We start from the raw sequence: 21843 nt of genomic DNA, 5'->3' as shown, positions 1-21843 counted from the left end.
ACTCTGCTGTACATGTACACTGCACACACACTGTCTTACACACTCACACATACACTGTTGTAGAGTGTGAGCAGCCACAAACAAGCCTAGCCTAATCGTTGATGAGTGCCTGATGACCCACGCCAGCCTCCCCCAGCCCAACAACCCCTATCTCAGCCAACAGAGGACAAGCATCACTTCAAGGTCTCTGCATCCTTTGTGGGCCTCCTGCGACTGACTCGGAAACACTCAGCTGTGCCCTCTGTTGCCATTAGATTTGGCATCTTTTTCTCTACCCCTAGTTTCCACCTCCATGATGAAAGCAAATATTCCTTTCAAAAGCAGTTGTTCCGACTGCCTGCAACCGGAGAACAGGGTGGTGTGAGTGTGATTAATATGGACTGGAGACACAGAACATGGATGTGTCTGCCCAGCTTCCCACCAACATGGCTAACCTTTTTCTAGTCCTAATACTTAAAGGACCCATCTCTAAACACAACAGTTACATGAAGTGTCCTTATGTACCTCTTATGCTTCCCAATGGGGATCAATTCAGAAGAGACAAAACAGGGCAATGTTTACATCAGGAGATGCGGGTGTGTACCCCCCCCCCCCCCCCGGGGGAACAGGTGAGGCCTGGACCTTGGCCATCAGAGTTTTGGAAGGCAGTTTTGGAGACCGTTTTCCTTCAGCCTTCCTACCTCGAAGTCTCCGTATGGTTCTCGCTCTGCTGTGATCTTTGCAGCAACCACAGCTGCACCCGGTGCTGTGACACAGAGCATCTAGGAGTCTGAGAGTCTGATGCTTGCCACACAGAGAGTCTCTTCCTAGTTTTGTGCTCTGAGAAGTCCACCTGACAAAGGAATTGACACCAGGAAAATTGATAAATGCGACACACCAGTGTTGGTTTTCTGGTTGGGTTTTGGAGTTAATTTACCAGCAGGCCTGCCCAAAGTGTCCCCCCACCCCCACCCCACCCCCACCCCTTTGCTTCCTTCTCTCCTTCAGGGAATTTGATCTCAGAGCAGCCATGTCTCCAAGCAGTTCTGGGTAGGTTGCTCATGTGCTCTTGGACAGTAGCTTTCAGAAGCTCCATTGCTGAGGCAGTAAACAGGTGTCTCTGACGTGTGGGCTGCTGTTGTTTGTAAGATGCCTAGCACGGGCTTGCGGTGGAGTTGAGTGGAGTCATGGCTGGCTATGATGCCAATTAACAGGCTAGTTAGTGATCGTCACTGATGTGCATTCTGACAAGCAGTGATGCTCCTGGGACAGAAGTGGGGATGCGTCCTAGGAGCTGGGGATGACATGGTGCACCGTCAGTACAGAGAGTCTGAGGACACAATCCAAGCAGCCAAGTGTCCATTTCGATTTTACATCCCCCTGCAGTGGCAGTTTTGAGCAAGGTCAGTATCAAGCTAGATCATAGCAGATTGTCAAGGTGTCATAGCAGATTGTCACCTCTCCAACCTTTGACAGCCCCCTGCTGAGATGTAAAAGTGAACTGGTCCAGATGCTAAGTGATGTGCGTTAGGGGGAGGAATGGTTGGCAAAAAATGACATCTGTATTTTCAACATATGTGTATGTGTACATGCTATATATATGTATGATGTATGTGTATGTGTATATGATGTATAGGAATAGGTATAAGTATATGTGTGCATATGTGTATATGTATACATATATATATTATGCTGCTGGTGATTGAACCCAGAAAAGTTTGAATTTTTGTGTGTCCCTGAGCTAGTCACATCAATACTCCTTTTTCTTGCAATGCTTAGCAGTAGCTTCCGGCCACAGCTTCCAGTTGGCCCTTTTCAAACATCACTGGAGTGAGCAGGAAGGGAGCATGCCAGGGCTTGTATGTGGAGGGCACAGGACGATTTGCAGGAGTCGGCTCTGTCTCTCCAACACATGAGTACCAGGGATTGATCTCAGTTAGTCAGGCTTGGCATCCCACTGGCCGCCAGTTGGTCATTTGATCACAAGGAGAAGCTATAATGTGTTTGTAGCTTAGGCGTGTTAAATGTATTACAGTCTATTATTTTTTTAAGGAAAAAAATGTTGGCAAAAAATGGCATCTGTATTTTCAACTTGATGACTTTTTAACTCACCGTGGGTTTATTTGGGCATAGCCCTTTTCAGGTCAGGGGCGTTTAGGAGAAAGGGGTGCCCGCATAGTTCTCTACTAGACACTGAGCAGAGTCCTGCCTCTGCCTTCCCGGGCTTGGCTGGTGAGTCAGTGACTCACCCTTGGGAGGCGATCCAGATCTCAGAGCTGCTCCAACTGAACTCCTTTAAGAGAGCAGCAGTTATGCTAGGAGTCCCCTGCTCTTTTAGAACCCCAAACTGCTCCCAGGTGACAGCCAGCACATTAGCATAGAATTGGGAAGGTCAGTACAACACAGCAGGAAGCAACAGGGTGCTGCAGGGTGCGTGGTCAGGGACTGGGCGTCTGGAGGCCTTGCGCATGGTGTCCTGTTACCTTCAGTGGGGTTTGCTGCCATCAAATGACTGAGCTTTCATTTATCAAAGAGCCATGGTTAATATTCACTCCATGGTGTGCCTTTAAAAAATTGTAATAACCAGGGTTGGTGGAATGGCTCAGCAGTTAAGAGCACTGATTGCTCTTCCAGAGGTCCTGGGTTCAAATCCCAGCAACTGCATGATGGCTCACAACCATCTGTAATGAGATCTGGCTCCCTTTTCTGGAGTATCTGAAGACAGCTACAGCCAGCATACTTACCTATAATAAATAAACCTTTTAAAAAAGTTTTTTAAAGCTGGATATGGTGACACAGGCCTTCTATCTCAGTCTCTGGGTGGTTGAGGCACAGTTCAAGGATAGCCTGAGCTACACAGTGAGTTTAAGGCTAGACTGATCTATATAGTAACTATCTCAAAATAAAGAAACCAAACTACCCAAAGGTTTATGCTGAGGTCTGGTTGTGCCAGTTCCTCCCACTGCCTCGGAGGCCCTCTGCTCCTGGTCAGCATTTTGAACACGTCTGCCTGCAAAAGCTCCCTGATGTGGCTCCCATGTTTTATGCATCAAATGTCAGCTGTCACTCTGGGCCTTTGACGTCAAGCGAAATGTCAATATTGGTGAGGTTGAGCACCTATTCAGACACAGTGTGGAAAATGCCCGGCAATGGAGACTCAGCTCCCCGAAAAGGAGACACCCCAAGCCTCAGAATCGGTGGTCTCTTTAGGAGGAGACAAACTTTTCCTGGGATCTAAATGTAAAATCTCACACGGAGACTACAGTAAGCCAGTCTGGGTCTTTTAAATCTGTGTTATGACCTTGGGTTCTTCTTGGAGACGATGGGAATCTTGTGAGCATCGACAGCCTGACCACTGCTCCGATTGCATGTTGATCACACTCATAGGCATGTGCAACCTTTTACGACTGCAGCACGACATTATCATCTGCAAAGCAAGCTGTGGCTTTGTGTCGGCTGCGTTCATAACTAGCTATGTGTGGCCCATAGGTATCAGGCTGGACAACTATCTGGATGTCCCCTCCACTTAAATATATAAAAATCCTTTGCCCTTATCCAGAGGGACATGCTCCAAGAGGGCTCGTGGATGCCTGGGGCCACAGATATTATCAAACCCTATGTATACTATGATTTTTATATAGATACACACCAATGATAAGGTTTAATTTGTAAATTAGGCTCAGTGAGAGATCTGTAACAACTAATAATAAAAGTTATAGCTGTGGTTATACTAAATAAAATTGCCACCATTAACATTTTTGTACTTTGGGGTAGGTAGGAAGTAAAATCAGGGTTATTCAAATATAAATATTTCAATATTTCAATGATAGATCTGATAATTAAGACAATAAACCAAGGAACTAATGGGCAGGCAGCATATACAGGGTGGAAATGCTGGGCAAAGGCAGGACTCAGATCTTGTGTAGACAGAGCCCAGTTGCAGAAGAGTGCATAACAGGGAATAAGGATGTTTATAATTTAGGAAACATTTACTTCTAGAATTTTCTATTTATTATTACCAAGCTGTCATTAGTTGCAATTACCTAAAACCGCCAAAATCCACCTGCAGGGGGAGTAGGGGGTTGACTATATTAAAACCCATCCCCAGGGCTCACCACGAAGCTGGCTGGCATCTTGAGATCTGAAGTCTCTTCTTGCCTATGACCCAAGGTTTGGTCTGTCTGCTTCTTTGGGGGCTTTTAGTGAAGAATCACAGGAACTTCCAAGTCATGGGAAGGTGGGCTTTGTTGCTGCAGTTTTTTTTTTTAATGGTTTAATTTTTTCGGAGTGTAAGCAGTGTTGAAAGGCCAGTCAGCTGTCCTAGCTCTGCATATGCTTTTCTGGAAGCCTTATGGTGAGAGCTTTCAGATTGTGGATTCCAACACAGTGAAAAACCAACATTGTGCTTATTGGCCCAACATGACACACACACACTCATATTTGCACAACTGAAAGATAACTGTTGAAATTATGGCCTTGCTAATCCTATAGAATGCCTTTGATGTTCTGATGATTTCTAACCATTATTTTTTCTTTTCTGTTTCTTCCTCCTCTTTTTCTTTTTCTTCTCTTCATCTTCATCATCTTCTCCTCATCCTTCTGCTTCTCCTTCTGCTGCTGCTTGTTGTTCTGGTTCTTCTTCATCATCTCCATCTTCTCCCTCTCCCTCTGCTTCTCCCTCTTTCCTCTTTGACTTCCTCTCCTTCTCCGTCTGCTTCTCCTCTTCTGTTTTTCTTCCTCTTCTTTCTCCCCCCTTCCTCTTCTTTCTTCCCTGAGAGAGGAAGAGACGGGGATGTAGCTCAGACTCTCAGCCTTTGTGCTGGGCTGGGGTCACAGCTGTATGCGGTCACTCCCAGCTGGTCTGTAGTTTTTAAATTCCCTGGTGACAACTCTCTAGTGTGACTTCAAGACCCATCAGTGGGTCTCAGATCACATTTGGGAGGACTCAGTCTTGAGGGGTATGAGGATCTGGAATTGGGCAGAGCGGGAGATAACCGTGAGCTGAGGAGGGACATGAGAGGCCAGAACTTCCTCGGGAAACTGGCTCCCTGCAGACAGGCAGCAGAGGCCAGCCCGGGCCTCTTGTCCCTGGCATCTTGTCATTAGCCCTGCTGCCTGGGCTTAACAGGCTCCGAAGAGGCAGCTCACCAAAAGGCGGCTTTGAGCGGAGCTCATTACTACATCTAACGTGCTCGGAATAGGAACAAGTGGAGGGGAAGGCCTCAATGCCAACTATAATTACTTTTAAAGTATCTTGAGGTATAATTTATATAGCACGAAATCACCCATTTTAAATGAACAGTTCAACAACCTCTAGTAAGTTTCCCGAACTTTGTTCTCTTGACCATATCCAGCCATAGGAGGCTCCTGACTTGTGCCCAAGTTTACTGAATCTGCTCCTTGGTCATACCCACAAATTATTATGTAAGAAATTGTTACTTTTAAAAAGAAAAAAGTCATTGTTGGGCAGCAGTACCACGAGCATTTAACTCCAGCATGTGGGAGGCAAAGGCAGGCACAGCCAGCCTGATCTACAGAGCAAGTTCCAGGACAGCAAGGCTATACATGTCTCAAAAAGAGAAGTCATGTCTCAAGGGGATAGGGGGAAGGAGAGAGAGAGAGAGAGAGAGAGAGAGAGAGAGAGAGAGAGAGAGAGAGAGAGAGAGAGGAAAATTATTATAAACTTTATTTGAATCAGCAAGATGGTTCCATGGGTAAGCGTGCTCGCTGTCAGGCCTGGTGACATGGGCCAATCGCTGGAAGTCACATCTTAGAAGGAGAAAATGCACAGTCAGCTGTCCATACAATGCGTTGAGATATTCATTCCGCACACATACACGTACAATAACATTTAAGTTTCTTATTAAATGGATGGTTCTACCCCATGCTTTCTTTTTTTTAAAGCAAAGACTTTTTACCTTTGCAGATCAGGAAAATGGCGACTCTGTATGATGTATGAAGAGAGACTTTTATTATGGTAGCACAGAGATCTTCCTGCTTCAGCCTCTTGGGTACTAGAATTACAAGACCGATCTCTCTCTCTCTCTCTCTCTCTCTCTCTCTCTCTCTCTCTCTCTCTCTCTCTCTTTCCCCCCCTCTCCCTCCTCTCCCCTTCCTTCCCCCCTTCCCCCTCTCCCTCTCCCTTAAAAAAAAATCAGAGTCTCATATATCCCCAAATGGCCTCACACTTGCTATACAGCTGGGGGTGTGAAGTTATCCCGAGCTTCCCGTCCTCCTGCGGGCACCTCCCCAGTGCTGAGACGTGGGCATGAGCCTCCAGCTCCGATGTGTGTGCTGTTGGATGTGTGTGCTGTTGGGTCCGCAGCCATTCCTTCTCAGCGAGGCTAATCTGTCACCGGTTTCTGCTTCCTCTCCAGATGAGTTGAAGAACAAGACAGTGTGTGAAGACCAGGAGCTGAAGCTACACTGCCACGAGTCCAAGTTTCTCAACATCTACTCTGCCGCCTACGGCCGGAGGACCCAGCAAAGAGACATCTGCTCCTCTGGGGCGGATCTGCTGCCCCCCTTTGGTAGGTGATCTTATTTGGCTATAACTAAGTTGTCTAAGTGGATTGTGGCCCGGGGTCAGCAGTGAAATGCGGGTTGCATCTGCATGAGAGGGAAAGCCAAGGTGCTGCAGGGGCCTCTCTGCCCCATAGGTCTGAATCTCCTAGTGGTTCAGTCATGCCACACGGCAACATAGTGAGCACCTGCTGTATGCAGGGCCTGTTCTAGGCACTGGGAACTCATCAATAATCTACGCCATCACAGAGTGGCCTTCCAGTGCTGCAGAAGGAGACCATAAATAGACAGAAGAGGAAGGAGTAGATACAGCTGGTTCTCCATGTACCCATCATCTGCAGCTGCAGGTTAGCCCAAGCACAAATGGGAAATATCTAGGGGACCTAGGGGAAAAGTTCCTCTATTCAACAGGTGTCCACCTTGCTGCCCATCAGCCCCACACATCCTAACACAGATGTGAAAAAGGTCCAACACATCTGCCGGCACCAATGCCATGTCCTAATGTCAAAACATTGTTAATAATACCGTCTATACTATTAAACCTGTAATATATGATATAAATATATAGCAGACTATATTATTGCTAGGAGCACGTGCCTTGAAGGCCTTATGATGTTTGGATGTAGCTCGCATGTCTTCCAAGGATCATGTGCCACAATCTAATCCCTGATGGGAAAATTTTCCATATTAAGATGCTCGAAACGTAATGCTACAGAAGCATTTGGAGGTCTGAATTTTGGAGGTGATTAGAGGCAGATCAGGTTATCAGTGTGGAATGCCCAGAAGCCTTTATAAGAAGAGGTCAGACCAGAGGAGACATTCCTGTCTCTTGTTATGTGGTACCCGGTGCTGCCTAGAAACAGCCAGCAAGACCATCATCAGACACAGGCTCCTGCCCTCGGACTGGAGCCCTGAGCCAAAATAAGCCTTTTTTCTTTACAATGTCACTCGCTCCGGGTACTTTGTTACAATAAAACAAAAAGCAGAAAACTAATACAGAAAATTTGCACTGGAAGTATATGGGGTCATTACTATATCTGTATGTGAGAATGTGGGAGTGGCTTTGAAACTGGATAATGGCAGAGGTCAGAGGAGTCTGGAGAAGTGAGCTGGGGAAAGTCTATACTGGTATAAGGCAAATACTACTGGCCTGTTCTGGAGATGGTTCAGAAGAGACTAGCAAATTCATCTCAGATGAAAATGGGGAGCCTCTTAGGAAACAGGAAGGAGGTAATTTTTATATGAAATAGCAATGAAGCCTGCTGTGTGGGGTCCACGCCCTAAAACCCCGTGGAACACCACATGTAAAGATGATCGTTTGTTTACCAGGGAAATGAGATTTCAGATCAACCAAGATTCTTGCTGCTGTGTGGCCGTTGTTGGCTGCTTTTAGACAGATTTGTAGTAAAACTCAGGACCAAAGAGGAAGATCTGAAAAACCTCTCAGTCTGGCCAACAAGGGACCAAAGAACAAGCTATAAAGGTGAGGCTGGAAAAACACTTGCTGGAGAGATTAGTGTGGACGGAAGCCAGCCAATCGCTGATGTCAGAACAACTGGAAAAAGGCCTGGAGTCAAACAGGCCTGTGTGCAGCTCCTGGGTGCTGCCCGTTGGCATCCAGGCCAGGCTGGAATTTCAGGTGTGTGGTTGTGGTGCCATGGGGGCGTCCCCTGAGGTTTCAAAGGGAAGCCTGGCAGAAATTAACCGTGGGTTGGAGCCCCCGTGGAAAGCCCCCACTTTACAGGGGTACGTCACCGTTGTAAACCAGCAACACTACCCCCATTTCACCCTTGGATCTCGGAAATGGATCTTGTTCTGATTGTACAGGTTTACAACAGCAGAGAGTCAGTTTGAGGGTATAATGAAGCTGATATTGGTGGGTGCAGGGGTTTGGTGGGCACCTGCTGGGGTGCCCAGATTCTTGTGTTTGGAACAAGGAATTGGATGTGTTAGAAGCAAGAAAAGTGAAGGAATTTATTAAGAATGCATTCTAACCAAGCAGTGGTGGTGCACACCTTTGATTCCAGTGCTTGGGAAGCAGAGGCAGACAGGTCTCAGTGAGTTCAAGGCCAGCCAGGGCCACACAGAGAAACCCTGTCTCAAAAAAAAAAAAATGCATTCACATGAGAGGAAGCCAGAAGGAGCCTCAAAAGTTTTGTGGACTTTTACACCTCACCATTGAGGGCTCTGTTAGTTTGCATTGTGCAGACATTCTCACACACTGTCTGTTAGGGGTAGCTTATAAAATGCCACCGTTCCTCTCAGACTTCCTGGAATGCTGGTAGGCAATTCTAGCGGGCCGCCTCTGGTCTTAGCTCACAAGTTCTCATGCCCCATCTTTTCCTCCTTTGCATAGGCCTCCCAGGTCTCATTCAGTTCTACTCTCCCTCTTCTTCCTCAGAGCCAGGGCTGTGTCCCTTTGAGAAAGGTGCCAGAGGCACCTGCAGCTCTCACTGAGGAAGGCTTCTGGAGAGCCGCCCTGTGGCCGGGAAGCCATGGAAAAGCTCAGAACCCCCCACCTCACAGTGTGTGAGAGACTGGTCTCGGCACGTTAGGGTTTAGTGTTTGCCCTGCAGGATTTCAGTCTTGCTTTGGGCTGAGAATTCTTTCCCACTTTTTCATTCCTTCTTTGGATCTCAGAAATGGAACTTGTTCTGATTGTACAACTGCAGAGGGTCAACTTGAGTCTCCGGCTGAGCCCTGGGTCTTTCGAATGAATGTCAGACCGAGCTAAGGCTGTAGGACTCTGGTGGACAGAAACGCATTTGCATTGTGAGGTGGACAGAGAAGGGTTGCTGTGGATTGCATATGATTTCGATGTGCCCCCAAGGGCTCATGAAACTCCCCACTGGACTGTACCAAGATGGACGAAGAGGGACCTCACTGTGACATTTACAAGCAGGACCTTAGAGCAGTGTTCAGCGTTAGGTAGAGTCATCAGACTAGAGAGAGGCCGTGATTCAGTGCTGGTGGCTGCAGAAGCTGGAGGAGAGGTCAGAAGAGGCACGTGCTTGTGTGCGAAGCTGCGTGAAGCGCCATTCTTCTTCCGGCCATTCAGAAGGCTGTAACTAAGTATGGACCCTTGACCTTGGACCAGGGCTGTGAGTCAAAATAAACCTCTTTTCTTTAAAGTTACACAGCCTCGAGTATTTCCTTATGGTAACTAAAAATTGTAGTGACAGAGGCCCGTGTACACGTTCTCTAGTTGTATCTATACGGGAAGGGCTGTTTGCACGAGCTGGAGTGGACATATGGATGTCATCAGGAAACTCACAACAGTTGTCTCTCTTCGTTCTATGTTGGTCCCAGTGACTAAGCTCAGGTTGGCAGGCTTGGTGACAAGGGCCTTTACCTGCTGAGCCATCCTACTGTCCCATACACTTTACTCTTGGGAGTGGTGGCCACCTGTCACAGGGCAGGCCCCAAAGGCAGCAGCGCTCAGCTCTCCTTTTCTAGCTTAGGGAGCCAGTCTTCCGTGTCACATGTGTGATTCCCAAGTGGGCCAAGAGGCACCTGTAAGGGCCAGTCCTGAGTGTCTCCACTCGCTGCTCCATCCCCGAGTGACACGCGAGTGACCGATTCAGCCCTCTCTCTTCAATCACTTGGAACATGCGGAGACCGGAGCTGTGGGGTTTCTCTCTCCAGTGTCTCCATGCCTCCTGAGTTAGGAGACAGGACCGTGGCCTGGGCTGTGCAGAAGCCTTCCATTCCTAGGCTTGCTGCTGTCCCCAGGCTGCAGAGCCATCGCCTTTAGAACCATTTCTGTCCTTCTCTTAACCTCTCTGTAGAGGTGTCATGGCGATGTGCATCCTGTGGCCAGACAGGGGACCCTTGATGGCCAAACAGGATCTTTTTGTTTTTGTTTTTGTTTTTCCTCTCAGCTCTTTTGCTGTTCAAGAGAGGAGTCACATGCAGGACTCCACGGGCTCTGTACCTTCATGTGTTCTCCCAAGCCTCTTCCATACACCTCTTCTTTTAAAGAACATTTTCTGCATTTGTTTATTCAGTGTATAATTGTGCATGTTCCATGGTCAGGAGCAGCATGTGGGAGTTGACTCCCTCCTCTCTACCGGCGGGCCCCAGGAATCAAACTCTGGTCATCAGACTTGGTGACAAGCCCCTCCACACCCTCAGGTACCCCCCAATGGCTCGACATCATTTCTTATGTCAAAACAGGTGAAGGGCGCCCTGTTTCCCAGCCTTATTAAAGCTAATGTGTGTCTTAGGGACCCACGACAAGCAACTGCCCCAGCTGTTCTCTTGAGCACACAAATATCCAGTAGGCAGATCCTGTGGCTGAAGGCTCTGTGCTCATTCCCATTCCGAGGGGGCTGGATGGGAGGCCCACTTCCTGGGAAGAGAAACCGACCAATCCAAGTGGTAGATCCCAGGTTTCCCTGAGGAGGAGGAGGAGGAATCTCAGGGTGGCCCAGTGCAGACAGCAGAGATAACCTGGCGGATACAGAAGATCTGTGGCTTGAAGACCTTGCTCTTGTTTAGCATATGAGAACAAAGAGTTTATGCTCTGGCCAAAGTAACCTGCTGCCCCTGCCCCTCACCAAGCTCATCCCTCATCAGCAAGGAAGACTTGAGACTGCACTAACGAGGCCTTTCTTCTCTCCCGTGCTGCAGCACCGGGAAGGTCTCAAAGGAAGGTTGGAGCTCCTGGGGACCAAACACCTCAAGTCTATACTCATCCCTCGGGGCAGAACCAGGCTCGCAGAGTGGGGGAGCGGGGAGAAGGCCTGGTGGTGAAATGCTGCCTCTGCAAGCATGATGGCCCGAGAGGACCTGAGCTCTGGTCCCTAGCAATCTCACTATACAAAGTCAAGTGTGGGGTGCACCCCTGAGAACCCTGTACTGGGAAGCAGAGACAGGAGGATGCTTGAGCACTTTGGGCCAGCCATTCTAGCTAACTGATGAGATCTGGATTCAGAGAGAGAAAGAGCTTTGTCAAAAAATCAGTAACCAAAGGTAGAGAGCAAAAGACAAAGATACTTAATTTTGACCTCTGCCTCTATTCAGGCATGCACCTCACCCCTCTGCCACACACACACACACACACACACACACACACACACAGCACGCATGCACACACACTGCACACACGCACACACACATGCACGCACACACACACTGCACGCACGCACACACACATGCACACACACACAATTTAAAAATGCACACACACTGCACTCACGCACACACACATGCACGCACACACAATTTAAAAATGGTGTTCAGACATACATTCATTTTGACTCAAATTTGTAAAACTAAATCTCTTAGAAGACACGAGATGTATTTGCTAGCTGATACATTTCTTTGACAAGCTGGCTGTTAAGAAATCTTCCCTCTTCCAGCAGGTATCACTGTTTATCATGGTTGCTGACTGGACCTGGGACATACTCCCTAGAAACTCCTCAGTGTGTCCCTTCTGTATAAATAAACTTTGTCACCCAACTGACAATACACACTTCCTGTCCCCCAGGTGGCACATCCACCCTGACCCTACAGTATCCCCTGGTGACCACATACTTCCAACCTGGCCTCTTGGCCCCCAGCGCACTCTGGGTATCTCTCTTCTGGGCCATGGGGTCCCCTCCTTTCTCCACTGGACAACATCAGGAAGGTTTCACTAAGTTCAGCAGGCTACACCCCCCACTGTGTAAAAGTCTGTACTCTTCCCATCGTAACTAGACACAGAAGGCCGCTGCTGTCCTGTTCCTCTCTCTCCCCTTCCCTCATGACCTCTAAAGCATATGTGGCCAGCTTTCTTACACTTCTTCAGTCACCTTTACTGGCATCAGAGAGGTTTCCCTTCCACCTCCCAGAACAGAGCCTTGTTATCAAATCTGTCTTCATAGCAAAAAGTTCCACGGAATGTGTAGGTGGCTTATCCTCCCGGATACCGAGCTCTACAGGTACTAGGTCAGCAACCAGACCTGTCACAGGATGGGTGCCCTATGAATCTTCAGTGGGTGAATGAGTCAGGGACCCTTGTAAGCCTGGCTCAGTGCCCACCCTTGGCTCTGGGTTTCAGGCTGGAATGTGGGCTCAGAGTTATCACACCGTCTAAGCTCTCCTGAGATGCTGGAAATCCGGTTGGATTTTCTTTTTTTTTAATGTGAAATGTTCCAACTTTTAAAACACTGAATAAGCCAAAGACAACAAGCCTTGGAGGGCCACATCCGGGCCACAGGCTGCCAGTGTGTGTGTGTGTGTATGTGTGTGTGTGTGTGTGTGTGTGTGTGTGTGTGTGTGAGAGAGAGAGAGAAAGAGAGAGAGAGAGAGAGAGAGAGAGAGAGCGAGAGAGAGAGAGAGAGAGCTGCTCTCTGCTCCCAGCCATTCCTGCAGCCCAGGCACATGGCTTTGAAGAAGGGGGAGGCACATTTGGCCTTTACCCCGGACCTGGCGTAGGCTCAGACGGATGAGCACACACGAGTTGAGGGCTGGTTCTCATCAGGGGCCCGTGAAGGGAGCCCTGCGGTTGGCGTCCCAGAGCACCGGGCTTTCCAGACTGATCTGTGTATTTTCCTATGCATATGAGCTGAAGTCTGGCGGGCCCACGTGCTTTAGATTCAGCACGCATCTCTGCAAGCCTGAGCTTTGGCGGAGACAAGCAGGCCTGGCAGGTACATGGGGGTCAAGGGTCATTCTGGCCTCCACAACAGCTCAGCATGGCTTCAGTATTCAAAGACTGGGAGGAAGATACTTCTCGAACTTTCTAAAACATCGCCATTGTCTTTGGCATGAACACAATAGCAACATCAAACAGTAATAAATAATAATAAGACTCAGCTATAATTTTGACCATCAAATGACAAGATATTTGTTTTTTCTGGGTTTCTCCTAAGTCCAGATGGCTAAGAATAAATTTTGTAATTATCCTTTGGCCTTCTTTCCCTTGACTTTATAGCAAGGGTCTTTTCCCACATGGTCAAGAAAGCACCAACACTGCCTACCTAATCTTGCTTAGAGGATTCCCTATTGGGAGGGTTTTGTTGTTTCTGAGTTTCAGAATACATTTTGTAGGCGAGTGTGTGCTGGTAGTTTTTTATGGGCTATTTCTTTGGAATAAATTCCCACCTGTTTTATATCAGAAGTGGGTGGAGATTGTTTATATCTCCAGAGTGTTTTCTGACTTATATGTATAAACTTACCAATTTATTTGTACAAGCACATGTATACCAATTTGCATATATAACCAGTAAGGCACAACTTTTGGGTTGCCCTGCAGCTTTGACTGTCTGTTGTGTGATTTTCCTGAAGGTTTCCATAATATTGCTTTAATTTGCCTTCTTTGGATTATGGATGTATATACAATGTATATACAAAGTATACATTGTACTAGTATACATTGTTTCTAGCCCCCTAACCTGGCTTCCTCCTACTGATTGATTGGTTGATTGATTGACTGATTGATTGATTGATTGACTGATTGATTGACTGGGTTCATAATTTTTTAAGCTCTTAGCAGAGCAAAGAGTAACTAACCCTTGAATGATTTTCCTACTGTAAATATCTCACATGCTACATAGAGCTGGCCACTGGCTTCTTTAAATAGCATTTTATTTTTATTTGAAATGTTTGTACCTGTGTACAGTACATTCTGATCTTATCCACACCTTTCCACCTCCATTCAACTCCTCTCTCCAACCCTATCTGCCTCCCAACTTAGGTCTCCTTTTAAAAATACTATTTTTAATAGCCCTGAGTTTTATTAGTGCTGACCTCTTTGGTTCTGCCTGTGCCATATGTAGACCAGTTTCAAGAGGAGCTGACTGGGTGACTATGAGAGGCCTCTCCGCACCCCCCCCCCCCACCAGGGTAGTTTTCAGTATGTGTATGTGTGCCACACTTGAAGTCACAGGAGTGATTCCACTGTGCTGTGATATGCGCCCTCAGGGATGCCCAGTACCTGGCTATCAATGGAACACATTCTCTTAGTGAGGCCTGAAAGTGCTCATGCCTACAACTATGTTCTGGGACCACAGAGAAGATGGCGGCCACCGTGTCCCCCATCTGTCCAAGCCATGCATGGGAAGGCAGGGTCAGAGGTGGTCAGCATTTGTTGCACAGCACAGCCTTGTCTGGGATAGTACTTCCCACGACTATCTGTTTCATGCACACAGATAGTTGTCTTCATTTGGCATAGCATAGAGAAGGATAACCAGATATTGCTTGCTGCCCAAATCAATGGCTGGGGCGGGTCAGGCGGGGACATCTTGCCTATTGTATCCATCCAGGGCTAAGCTGGGGCAGCCCACACTGGAGCCTCTCCTGATTTCAGGGTATAAGGCTGCTGGATACTGAGTTTTTTTTTCATCAAATCCCTTAAATTTTCTCCAAACTTCCCTGCAAGGTCTTCCTAACTCTTGCCCACCGCTCAGTCCCAGATCCACCACCTCAGCCACACATTCCTAAAAATTAACCTGAGTATTCATTTCCTATTGCTCTGTAATAAAACACTCCACATTTTAATGGGCGACGATAAAACACAGATCATCTTGCAGCCTCTGTGGGGCGGGAATCCAGGGGCAGCTGAGAGTGGAGTTTCTTGCTTTGAGTGCAGGGAGGTCTCCCGAGGTTATACCTCTGGTTGGGGGACTGTACTCCCAAGGTGGCCAACTGATAGGCAGAAGGTGGCACTGATGTGGGGCTGTGGGGTTGGCACTGGTTGTCGGTAAGAGGCTTCAGTTCTTCCCCTCACAGGCCCAGGGTGTTGTCGTGAAGTAGTAGCTGGCTTCCACTGGGAATGGGTGTAAAAGAATAAGAAGCCAAACACTTCATCTCTGTCATGCTGCGTAGACCAGGCTTGGTGCATGTGGGAAGAGGGAGTTCATGCACATAAATCCCTGGAGATAACTATGGCTACAAACTTGAGTACTATTCAGATGCCCCACCAAGACCCACACACTGAAGCCCTTCTGCCAGAACCTGAGAACTGGGTCTTTACTTACAGACAGGACCTTTTAAGGGGAGCTTAGGTTGACATGGGGTCATTCAAGTGGGCCCTGAACAATCTGATTTGTGCCTTTATAATGAGAGGAAGCCAGGACACCGGCCACGTGAAGGCAGACAAGCCAGCCAGAGGTCCCACGGAGCCAGCCCTGATGGCACCTCAGTCTTGAACTTCCAACTTCCACAATTGGCACGAAGCAGGCTTCTGGGGGTGCACCTGGGGGTACCCTAGCAAAGGAATATCAAAGAAGGGGCTTCAGCTAATAAGTGACACTGGAAAGTAACATCTTACAGTCCTGTGGGGTCCAGCAGAATGAGGTGTGAGTTCTCTGTGTTGAGGGTGGCCCAGCCAGAGGCATTTCTGAAAGATCTTGAAGTGAGCCAGGCCTGTTACCACTAAAATTCATCTGGGAGAAGGGAAAAGGAAAGAAAGGGGTGAGTTCAATGAGCCATCGCTGGCCCCCTGAGCAACAGCCAAAGCAGCTTTTTAAATTGGGAGTCTTCCCACAGTACCGGGCACCAGGGTGCGACTCGGTGTGTCATTTCCTGCTATGGTCACATTTTCTGGGTGGGCTCCAGGGATTCTGCTACTTCCTTAATAAGAGAATGAAAAACCACACAATGGGCCTCAAAGGCTGGGCTAAGGCTGTCCCAAGGCCAAGTGTGGGCAGGCCTGGGCTTTTTAGCCAAGATCAAGGTGCCAGGAACTCTCCACTGCCAAGACAGGGCCACTTAAGAGCAGCCAGCCCAATTATCTAAATAAACACAGGCTTGCAAGAGTGATTAACTTCAGACCTAGTGTTAAACAATTGCCAAAAAGTAAGAATTCAAATGGGGGAATATCTTGTTATCACATGTATTGGGGAGGAGGGAGCCTGGCAGCCACAGAAGCAAAACCCGTGTGGGCGGGAAATAACCACCTTTAAAGAAACAACAAAATCCTGGGAATGGTTCAGAGCTAAGCATCAATCAAGGGCACAGACAGCCCTGAGTCAGACCTGAATTACCTTGGCCACTTCCTGAGGTCACGGCTAGGATAAAGTCTCTGGAGATGAGATAAAGTCTTTGAGGAAGGATAAGTTCTGTCGCTAAAGCATGGAGGATATTCAGATTCTGTCAGCAGTGGTCCTCACAGCTTAGACCTAGGTGGTAGTTTTCTTTCTTCTGTCAGTCTCAGCAGCTGGATTCAGGATGGAGTGAGGATGGAGCTCATTCAGGCTTTGATCCCAGCATTGCATAAACTGGGCGTGTTGGTGCATGTCTATAATGACAGTGCTTGGAGAGACGGAGGCAGTAGGAGCAGAAGTTCAAGGCCATCCTTAGCTTTAAGGAGTTTTATATCATCCGGGGCAACATGCAACAACCCACAAAAACACTCATAACAGTAACTCTCTCCCCACAAATGGTCAGGCATCTATTTCTTCATAGCTCTAAGAGAACATATACTTTCTCGAACATTAATTTCCACCAGCAGTACACAATGGTACCATTTCCCTAAATAATAGCCTGTCAACATGTCACAGTATTCATGCTTTAGATCTTTGACAGGGCAATCTATGACCACGAATTCCTATGGCAAGTCCCATATTTGCCTACAATTATTTAGCTCTAAGCAGGTTCAACATGACTTTGCTTACTGGGTTAAAAAATGGGAAAGACCCTGAATGTTCCTCTGGGTGTTACAAGTGAATGAAAATCAGGGCATCCTTTAAAAACAAAGCAGATGAGACTGGAGAGAGGGCTAAATGGATCGTATATGGACTCAAACTAGAAGCCTGAGCATCTGATACAGCAGTCCCAGGACCATCCCAGCACCTCTGGCCTCCGTGGGCTCCCGAGTTTACACACACACACCTGCACACTGACCTTCACACATCCACACAATTAAAAGTAAAAATCTGAAATTAAATAAAGTGTATGTTTACATGTTCTCAAACATATGAATAAAGGGGAAGAGCCACATACAAGGTAACACATGTGTGACACCATTGAGGGGACAGGTATTTACATAGTGAAAAGTGGCAAAAGAGTTCTTTAATTTCTTTTATATTTATTTATTCTAGTTTATGTGCACAAGTGCTTTGCTTGGGTGTAGGCACATGTTTGCTTGGGACCTGTGGAGATCAGAAGAAGGCATTAGATTCTGTTCCCTGGAACTGGAATTACAGATGGTTTTGAGCCACTGTGTGTGTGCTGGGAACACGACCAGGTTCTCTGCAAAAGCAGCCAGTGCTCTTCACTGCTGATCTGGCTCTCCAGATCCCTTTCTGACTTTGAAAAGGGGTCTCCTGTAGCTCAGGAATGACACCAACTCCTGATCCTCTGTCCCACCTCTTGGGTGCTGGGATTGTAAGCATGTACCTCCACAATGGGCTCAGAGAGATGTCCTCAGAGATGAACAGGCAAGGGGGACTCCCTTCCCAAAAAGCAGGATTTGCAGGGGATTTTTCTCTCCAGTGTTGTTTTATCTGTATTTTAAAATATAAACTCTTGTATAATTTGTAAAAGAAGTAATGAGACTAGTATATTTAAAACCTCTGATTTCTAAGATAAAAATTTAAGCTCATATAGGTGCACTCTTCCTTGTGCAGGTGACTTCTGCAGTGATCACATCCATCTGTGCCTTCTGGAGAGTCAAGGACTTTACTATTTAGAGAGGGGAGGATAGTGGAAGGAGACTGGTTCTAGTCTTTTGTGTATACATTTGAATTTTTGGCTTAGAAGAAACAACTTCAAAAGGTTTTTTAATTTGTGTGTGTGTGTGTGTGTGTGTGTGTGTGTGTGTGTGTGCAGTTCCCAAGAAGACCAGAAGAGGGTGTCAGGATCTCAATGTGATCAACCAAACTTAGGTCCTCTAGAAGAACAGCAGAGACTCTTAATTGTTGAGCCATTTCTTCAGCTTCTGAACTATGTTTTTAATCTACCTACTAAGCTTTGTGCACACAATTCACGAAGCAACAAGAAAATAGTATGGAAAAACACTGAGAGGGTTGGAGTTATTCCCAAGGCAAATGCTCTATAGTGTCTAGAGAAAGCTAAGTTGTCCTAAGAATAGTTGGAATAATATTACAGAAACTTTTACATTCTTAAAAAACATACCTGAATACTCTCACCATTTAAACACTGGCTTCTATTTCAACACATATTTTATTTTTACATTTAAGGAAGTTATGCCCCAGGTCTATAGAAACCAAGATTCAGGAGGCTGAGGCAGAAGAATTACCAGTTCTAATCTAGCTTGCCATTGTACAGTGAAACCTTGTTTCAACAATGTAATAAGTAGAACAGGTAAGAAGGTTACCTACCAAGCATGGGGATTTACCCTTAAAACCTCATCATCTAGGAGGACTGAGTCAGGAGGATTGCCACAAATTCAAGGCTAACCTGGGCTACAGAATTAGGCACTACTTTAATTCAACAAGGCAAGAATTCTCTTTCTTAGCCTTCCCATGATGAGGCTTATACTTACCTTTTTTAAATAAAAGACTTATTTATTTATTATATGTAAGTACACTGTAGCTGTCTTCAGACACTCCAGAAGAGGGCATCAGAGCTTGTTACAGATGGTTGTGAGCCACCATGTGGTTGCTGGGACTTGAACTCAGGACCTTCAGAAGAGCAGTCAGTGCTCTTAACTGCTGAGCCATCTCTCCAGCCCCTAGGCACTACTTTAAAAAAAATTGTTTTTAAACCAAGCAAGTTTGCTTATACTTTCCCATTTTAAAACTATGTTAATTCATAACATGTTGGAAAGGACCTCCCAATAAGTATGTTTGGGTGAAGAACCTTACTTTGCCCTACTAATCACAATGGCCTCTGCCACAACCTTGTGATGTCATGACAATACCACCAAAAATGGAGGAAGAGGAAGAGACCAGAGTCCAACATCCCCATCGAGGTCAGGTCCTTGATGCCGGAAAGAATTTTCTCTAGTCCTGTCTACCTCCCAGGAGTGCCAAACTGAGGAGTAGTTCTGTTCAAAGGGTGTGGGAGGACACTGCTGATGGTGACCAGGTCCCTTGGGTGCCAACACTAGACACTATCCATGAAGGGTTTCCGATGATAGCCACACTGGTCCATGGATCAGTGCATTTGTGGTCCAGGAAGGGAAACTGATGCCATACTTTCGGCCACATTGTTCCCCGTGAGGCTGATATTGTGTGGAATCTTAACCACTGCAGCTGTGTTAGTCTATGATTTTAGTTGTAGCCAGTGTTCTGTTGCTACTAACGAAAGAGCAGAAACAAAGTAACATAAGGAATGGGAGTTTATTTAGCTCAAAGATGCTAGGGCAGAGACATCCAAGAGCCTGGCCTCCCAGCAGCATCTGGGGGCTTGCATTTTGTCATTGCACAGGATGTCACATGGAGAGACAGAGCCAGCCGCCTCTCAGGTCCTCTTCTATTATTTTTTTGTGTGTGTATAAGTAGCACACATACATGTGTGTGTGTGAGAACATACATGTGTGCATGTGTGTATATGGGCCAGAGGACAACCTCCTGTGTTGCTCCTTAGATGCAGCCGCCTTGTTCCTTGAGACAAGGTCTCCCTGGCCAGGAGTTCACAAGTAGGCAAGGCTGGTTGGCCAGTGAGCACCAGGGACTCACCTGTCTCCTCCTCCGCCCAGCGCTAGATGATTTACCCTGGAGGCCAGGAGAGGACATCAGATTCCTGGGAGCCAGATTTACAGGCAGCTCTGAGCTAGTCCATGTGGGTTCCGGGAACAACTCAGAGCCCCTGGAAGAGCAGCTCTTAACTACGGGAGCCATCTCAGCCCTCCAGCACTTGAACTTCTGGGGAGCATCAAAGCAGAGAATGGCTAATCTGTCCAATCTAGCTAGCGATGGTATTGTGAGAATGTACTAAAAGCGGGACCTTGAACTCACTAGTTCACCGGTTACTTCCTGAGGTCCTACAGTGGGCCAGGCGATAGGAATTGGGTTGAGCAGAAGAGATATTCCACATGGAACGTGTAGTCGTGTAGGAGGAAGAGTTAAGCAAGGCAGGCATCTCCCCGTGTATCGGTCATGACGTGAGTAAGAGCCTCATTCTGTGTTCTGCATATTTCATCTGCTCTGTATCTGCAGCCTGTCTGCAGAGCCCGATGTGAGGCAAATATGCAGGTCCTTTGACAAAGTCTACATCAGAGTTCCCAGATGGTGCCAGCAGGCCGTTAAGCCAAACTCAGGGCTCCCTAGGGACTGATGGCTAAGCTGGCGCAGCGCATCTTGGGTGATTCAAGAAGAGAAATCATCAGAGAAACAGTCTCTGGCTGATCCGCCCTGTGCGTGTAACTGGGTGGTGCCAAGTGCAGACCAGGCTGACGCTCTCACTGCCCCTTCCCTTCCAGACTGCCTGTCTTACACGGCTTTACAAGTCCTGTCCAGGAGGTGCTATGGGAAGCAGAGATGTAAGGTCCTCGTCGATAATTACCACTTCGGAAGCCCCTGTCTTCCAGGAGTGAAAAAATACCTCACTGTTGCCTACGCATGTGGTAAGAATAAACCCTCATCCAGCTCTGTGAACACGTGCCTGGTAGGGAAATGGTAGCCATGTCCAAATGGGAGTGTGTGACACTTTAATTGTACATAGTGGGCAGGGCACAGCCAACAAGCATTACCAAGAGAGGGGAAAAATGGAGAAAGGTTTATTGCAGCGAGTCAGGAGTACACCAGAGTCATTCATAGCTATACACGGTCATCTAGAAAAGCACCTTGGCGGTCCGTGGTACTGAGCATGCTCAGTTAAAGTTCCTAGAGCAAGCAGGAAAGATAGCTGAAACATTCGTAGGTTCAGCTCAGAGTCATTGCGTAGACATTTAAAAGGTGAAAATGGTGGATGAGGACTCCTCTGGGCATGCTCAGTTCATGTCAGACAGGAAATGGGCATAGCGGGGGCATACTTGCAATCCCCGCTCTCAGGCAACTGAGGCAGAAGGATTGCTGGAAATTCAAGGGCTGGCCTGGGCTACGAAGAACACCTTATCTCAAACGAACAATGATAATGATCGGCAAGAATGTTTTTGGATATACATGGCATCTCTTTCCCAGAATAATTTCAGCTGAAACCAAAGGAGTGGACAGTTGGGAGACTAGCACTTGCCCCTAAGGGTGTCTGTCCTACTGTGCTGCTGACAGAAAGAGCCCGTCAGCTCAGCTGGTTTCTGCTGACTTGTCTCGCACACCCCAGACTCTTTCTCTCCATTGTCCTAGTTTATGGCATCCACATCAGATAAGCAATTGGGTTTTCTTCAGACAAATTTGTTTCGAGAGCACATCAGGCAATCAGATCGGCAGTGGGTGGGGAGAGCAGGGGAGGACAAGTATCCTGGGACAATGCTGAGGTCACGGCGAACAAACGATTTCTATCTTGCTTCTT

The 21843-nt window shown here is 47.3% G+C and overlaps 1 protein-coding gene across 5 annotated transcripts in view; it reads left to right on the top strand.

Moving 5' to 3' along the window:
- Positions 1 to 21843, top strand: part of Eva1c (eva-1 homolog C) — a 76689-nt gene that overhangs the window by 41551 nt on the left and 13295 nt on the right. For 4 of the 5 annotated variants that reach the window (XM_052158778.1, XM_052158775.1, XM_052158774.1 and 1 more), the window contains 2 exons: positions 6357 to 6509; positions 20816 to 20959. In XM_052158778.1, coding sequence (XP_052014738.1) covers positions 6357 to 6509; positions 20816 to 20959 — 297 coding nt within the window. The remainder of the gene's footprint in view (positions 1 to 6356; positions 6510 to 20815; positions 20960 to 21843) is intronic. The other variant, XM_052158776.1, reaches the window with a different exon arrangement.

The sequence above is a fragment of the Apodemus sylvaticus genome, chromosome 15, assembly GCF_947179515.1.
Source record: "Apodemus sylvaticus chromosome 15, mApoSyl1.1, whole genome shotgun sequence".
Lineage (NCBI taxonomy): Eukaryota > Metazoa > Chordata > Mammalia > Rodentia > Muridae > Apodemus > Apodemus sylvaticus.
This window is presented reverse-complemented; position numbering and strand designations above follow the sequence as displayed.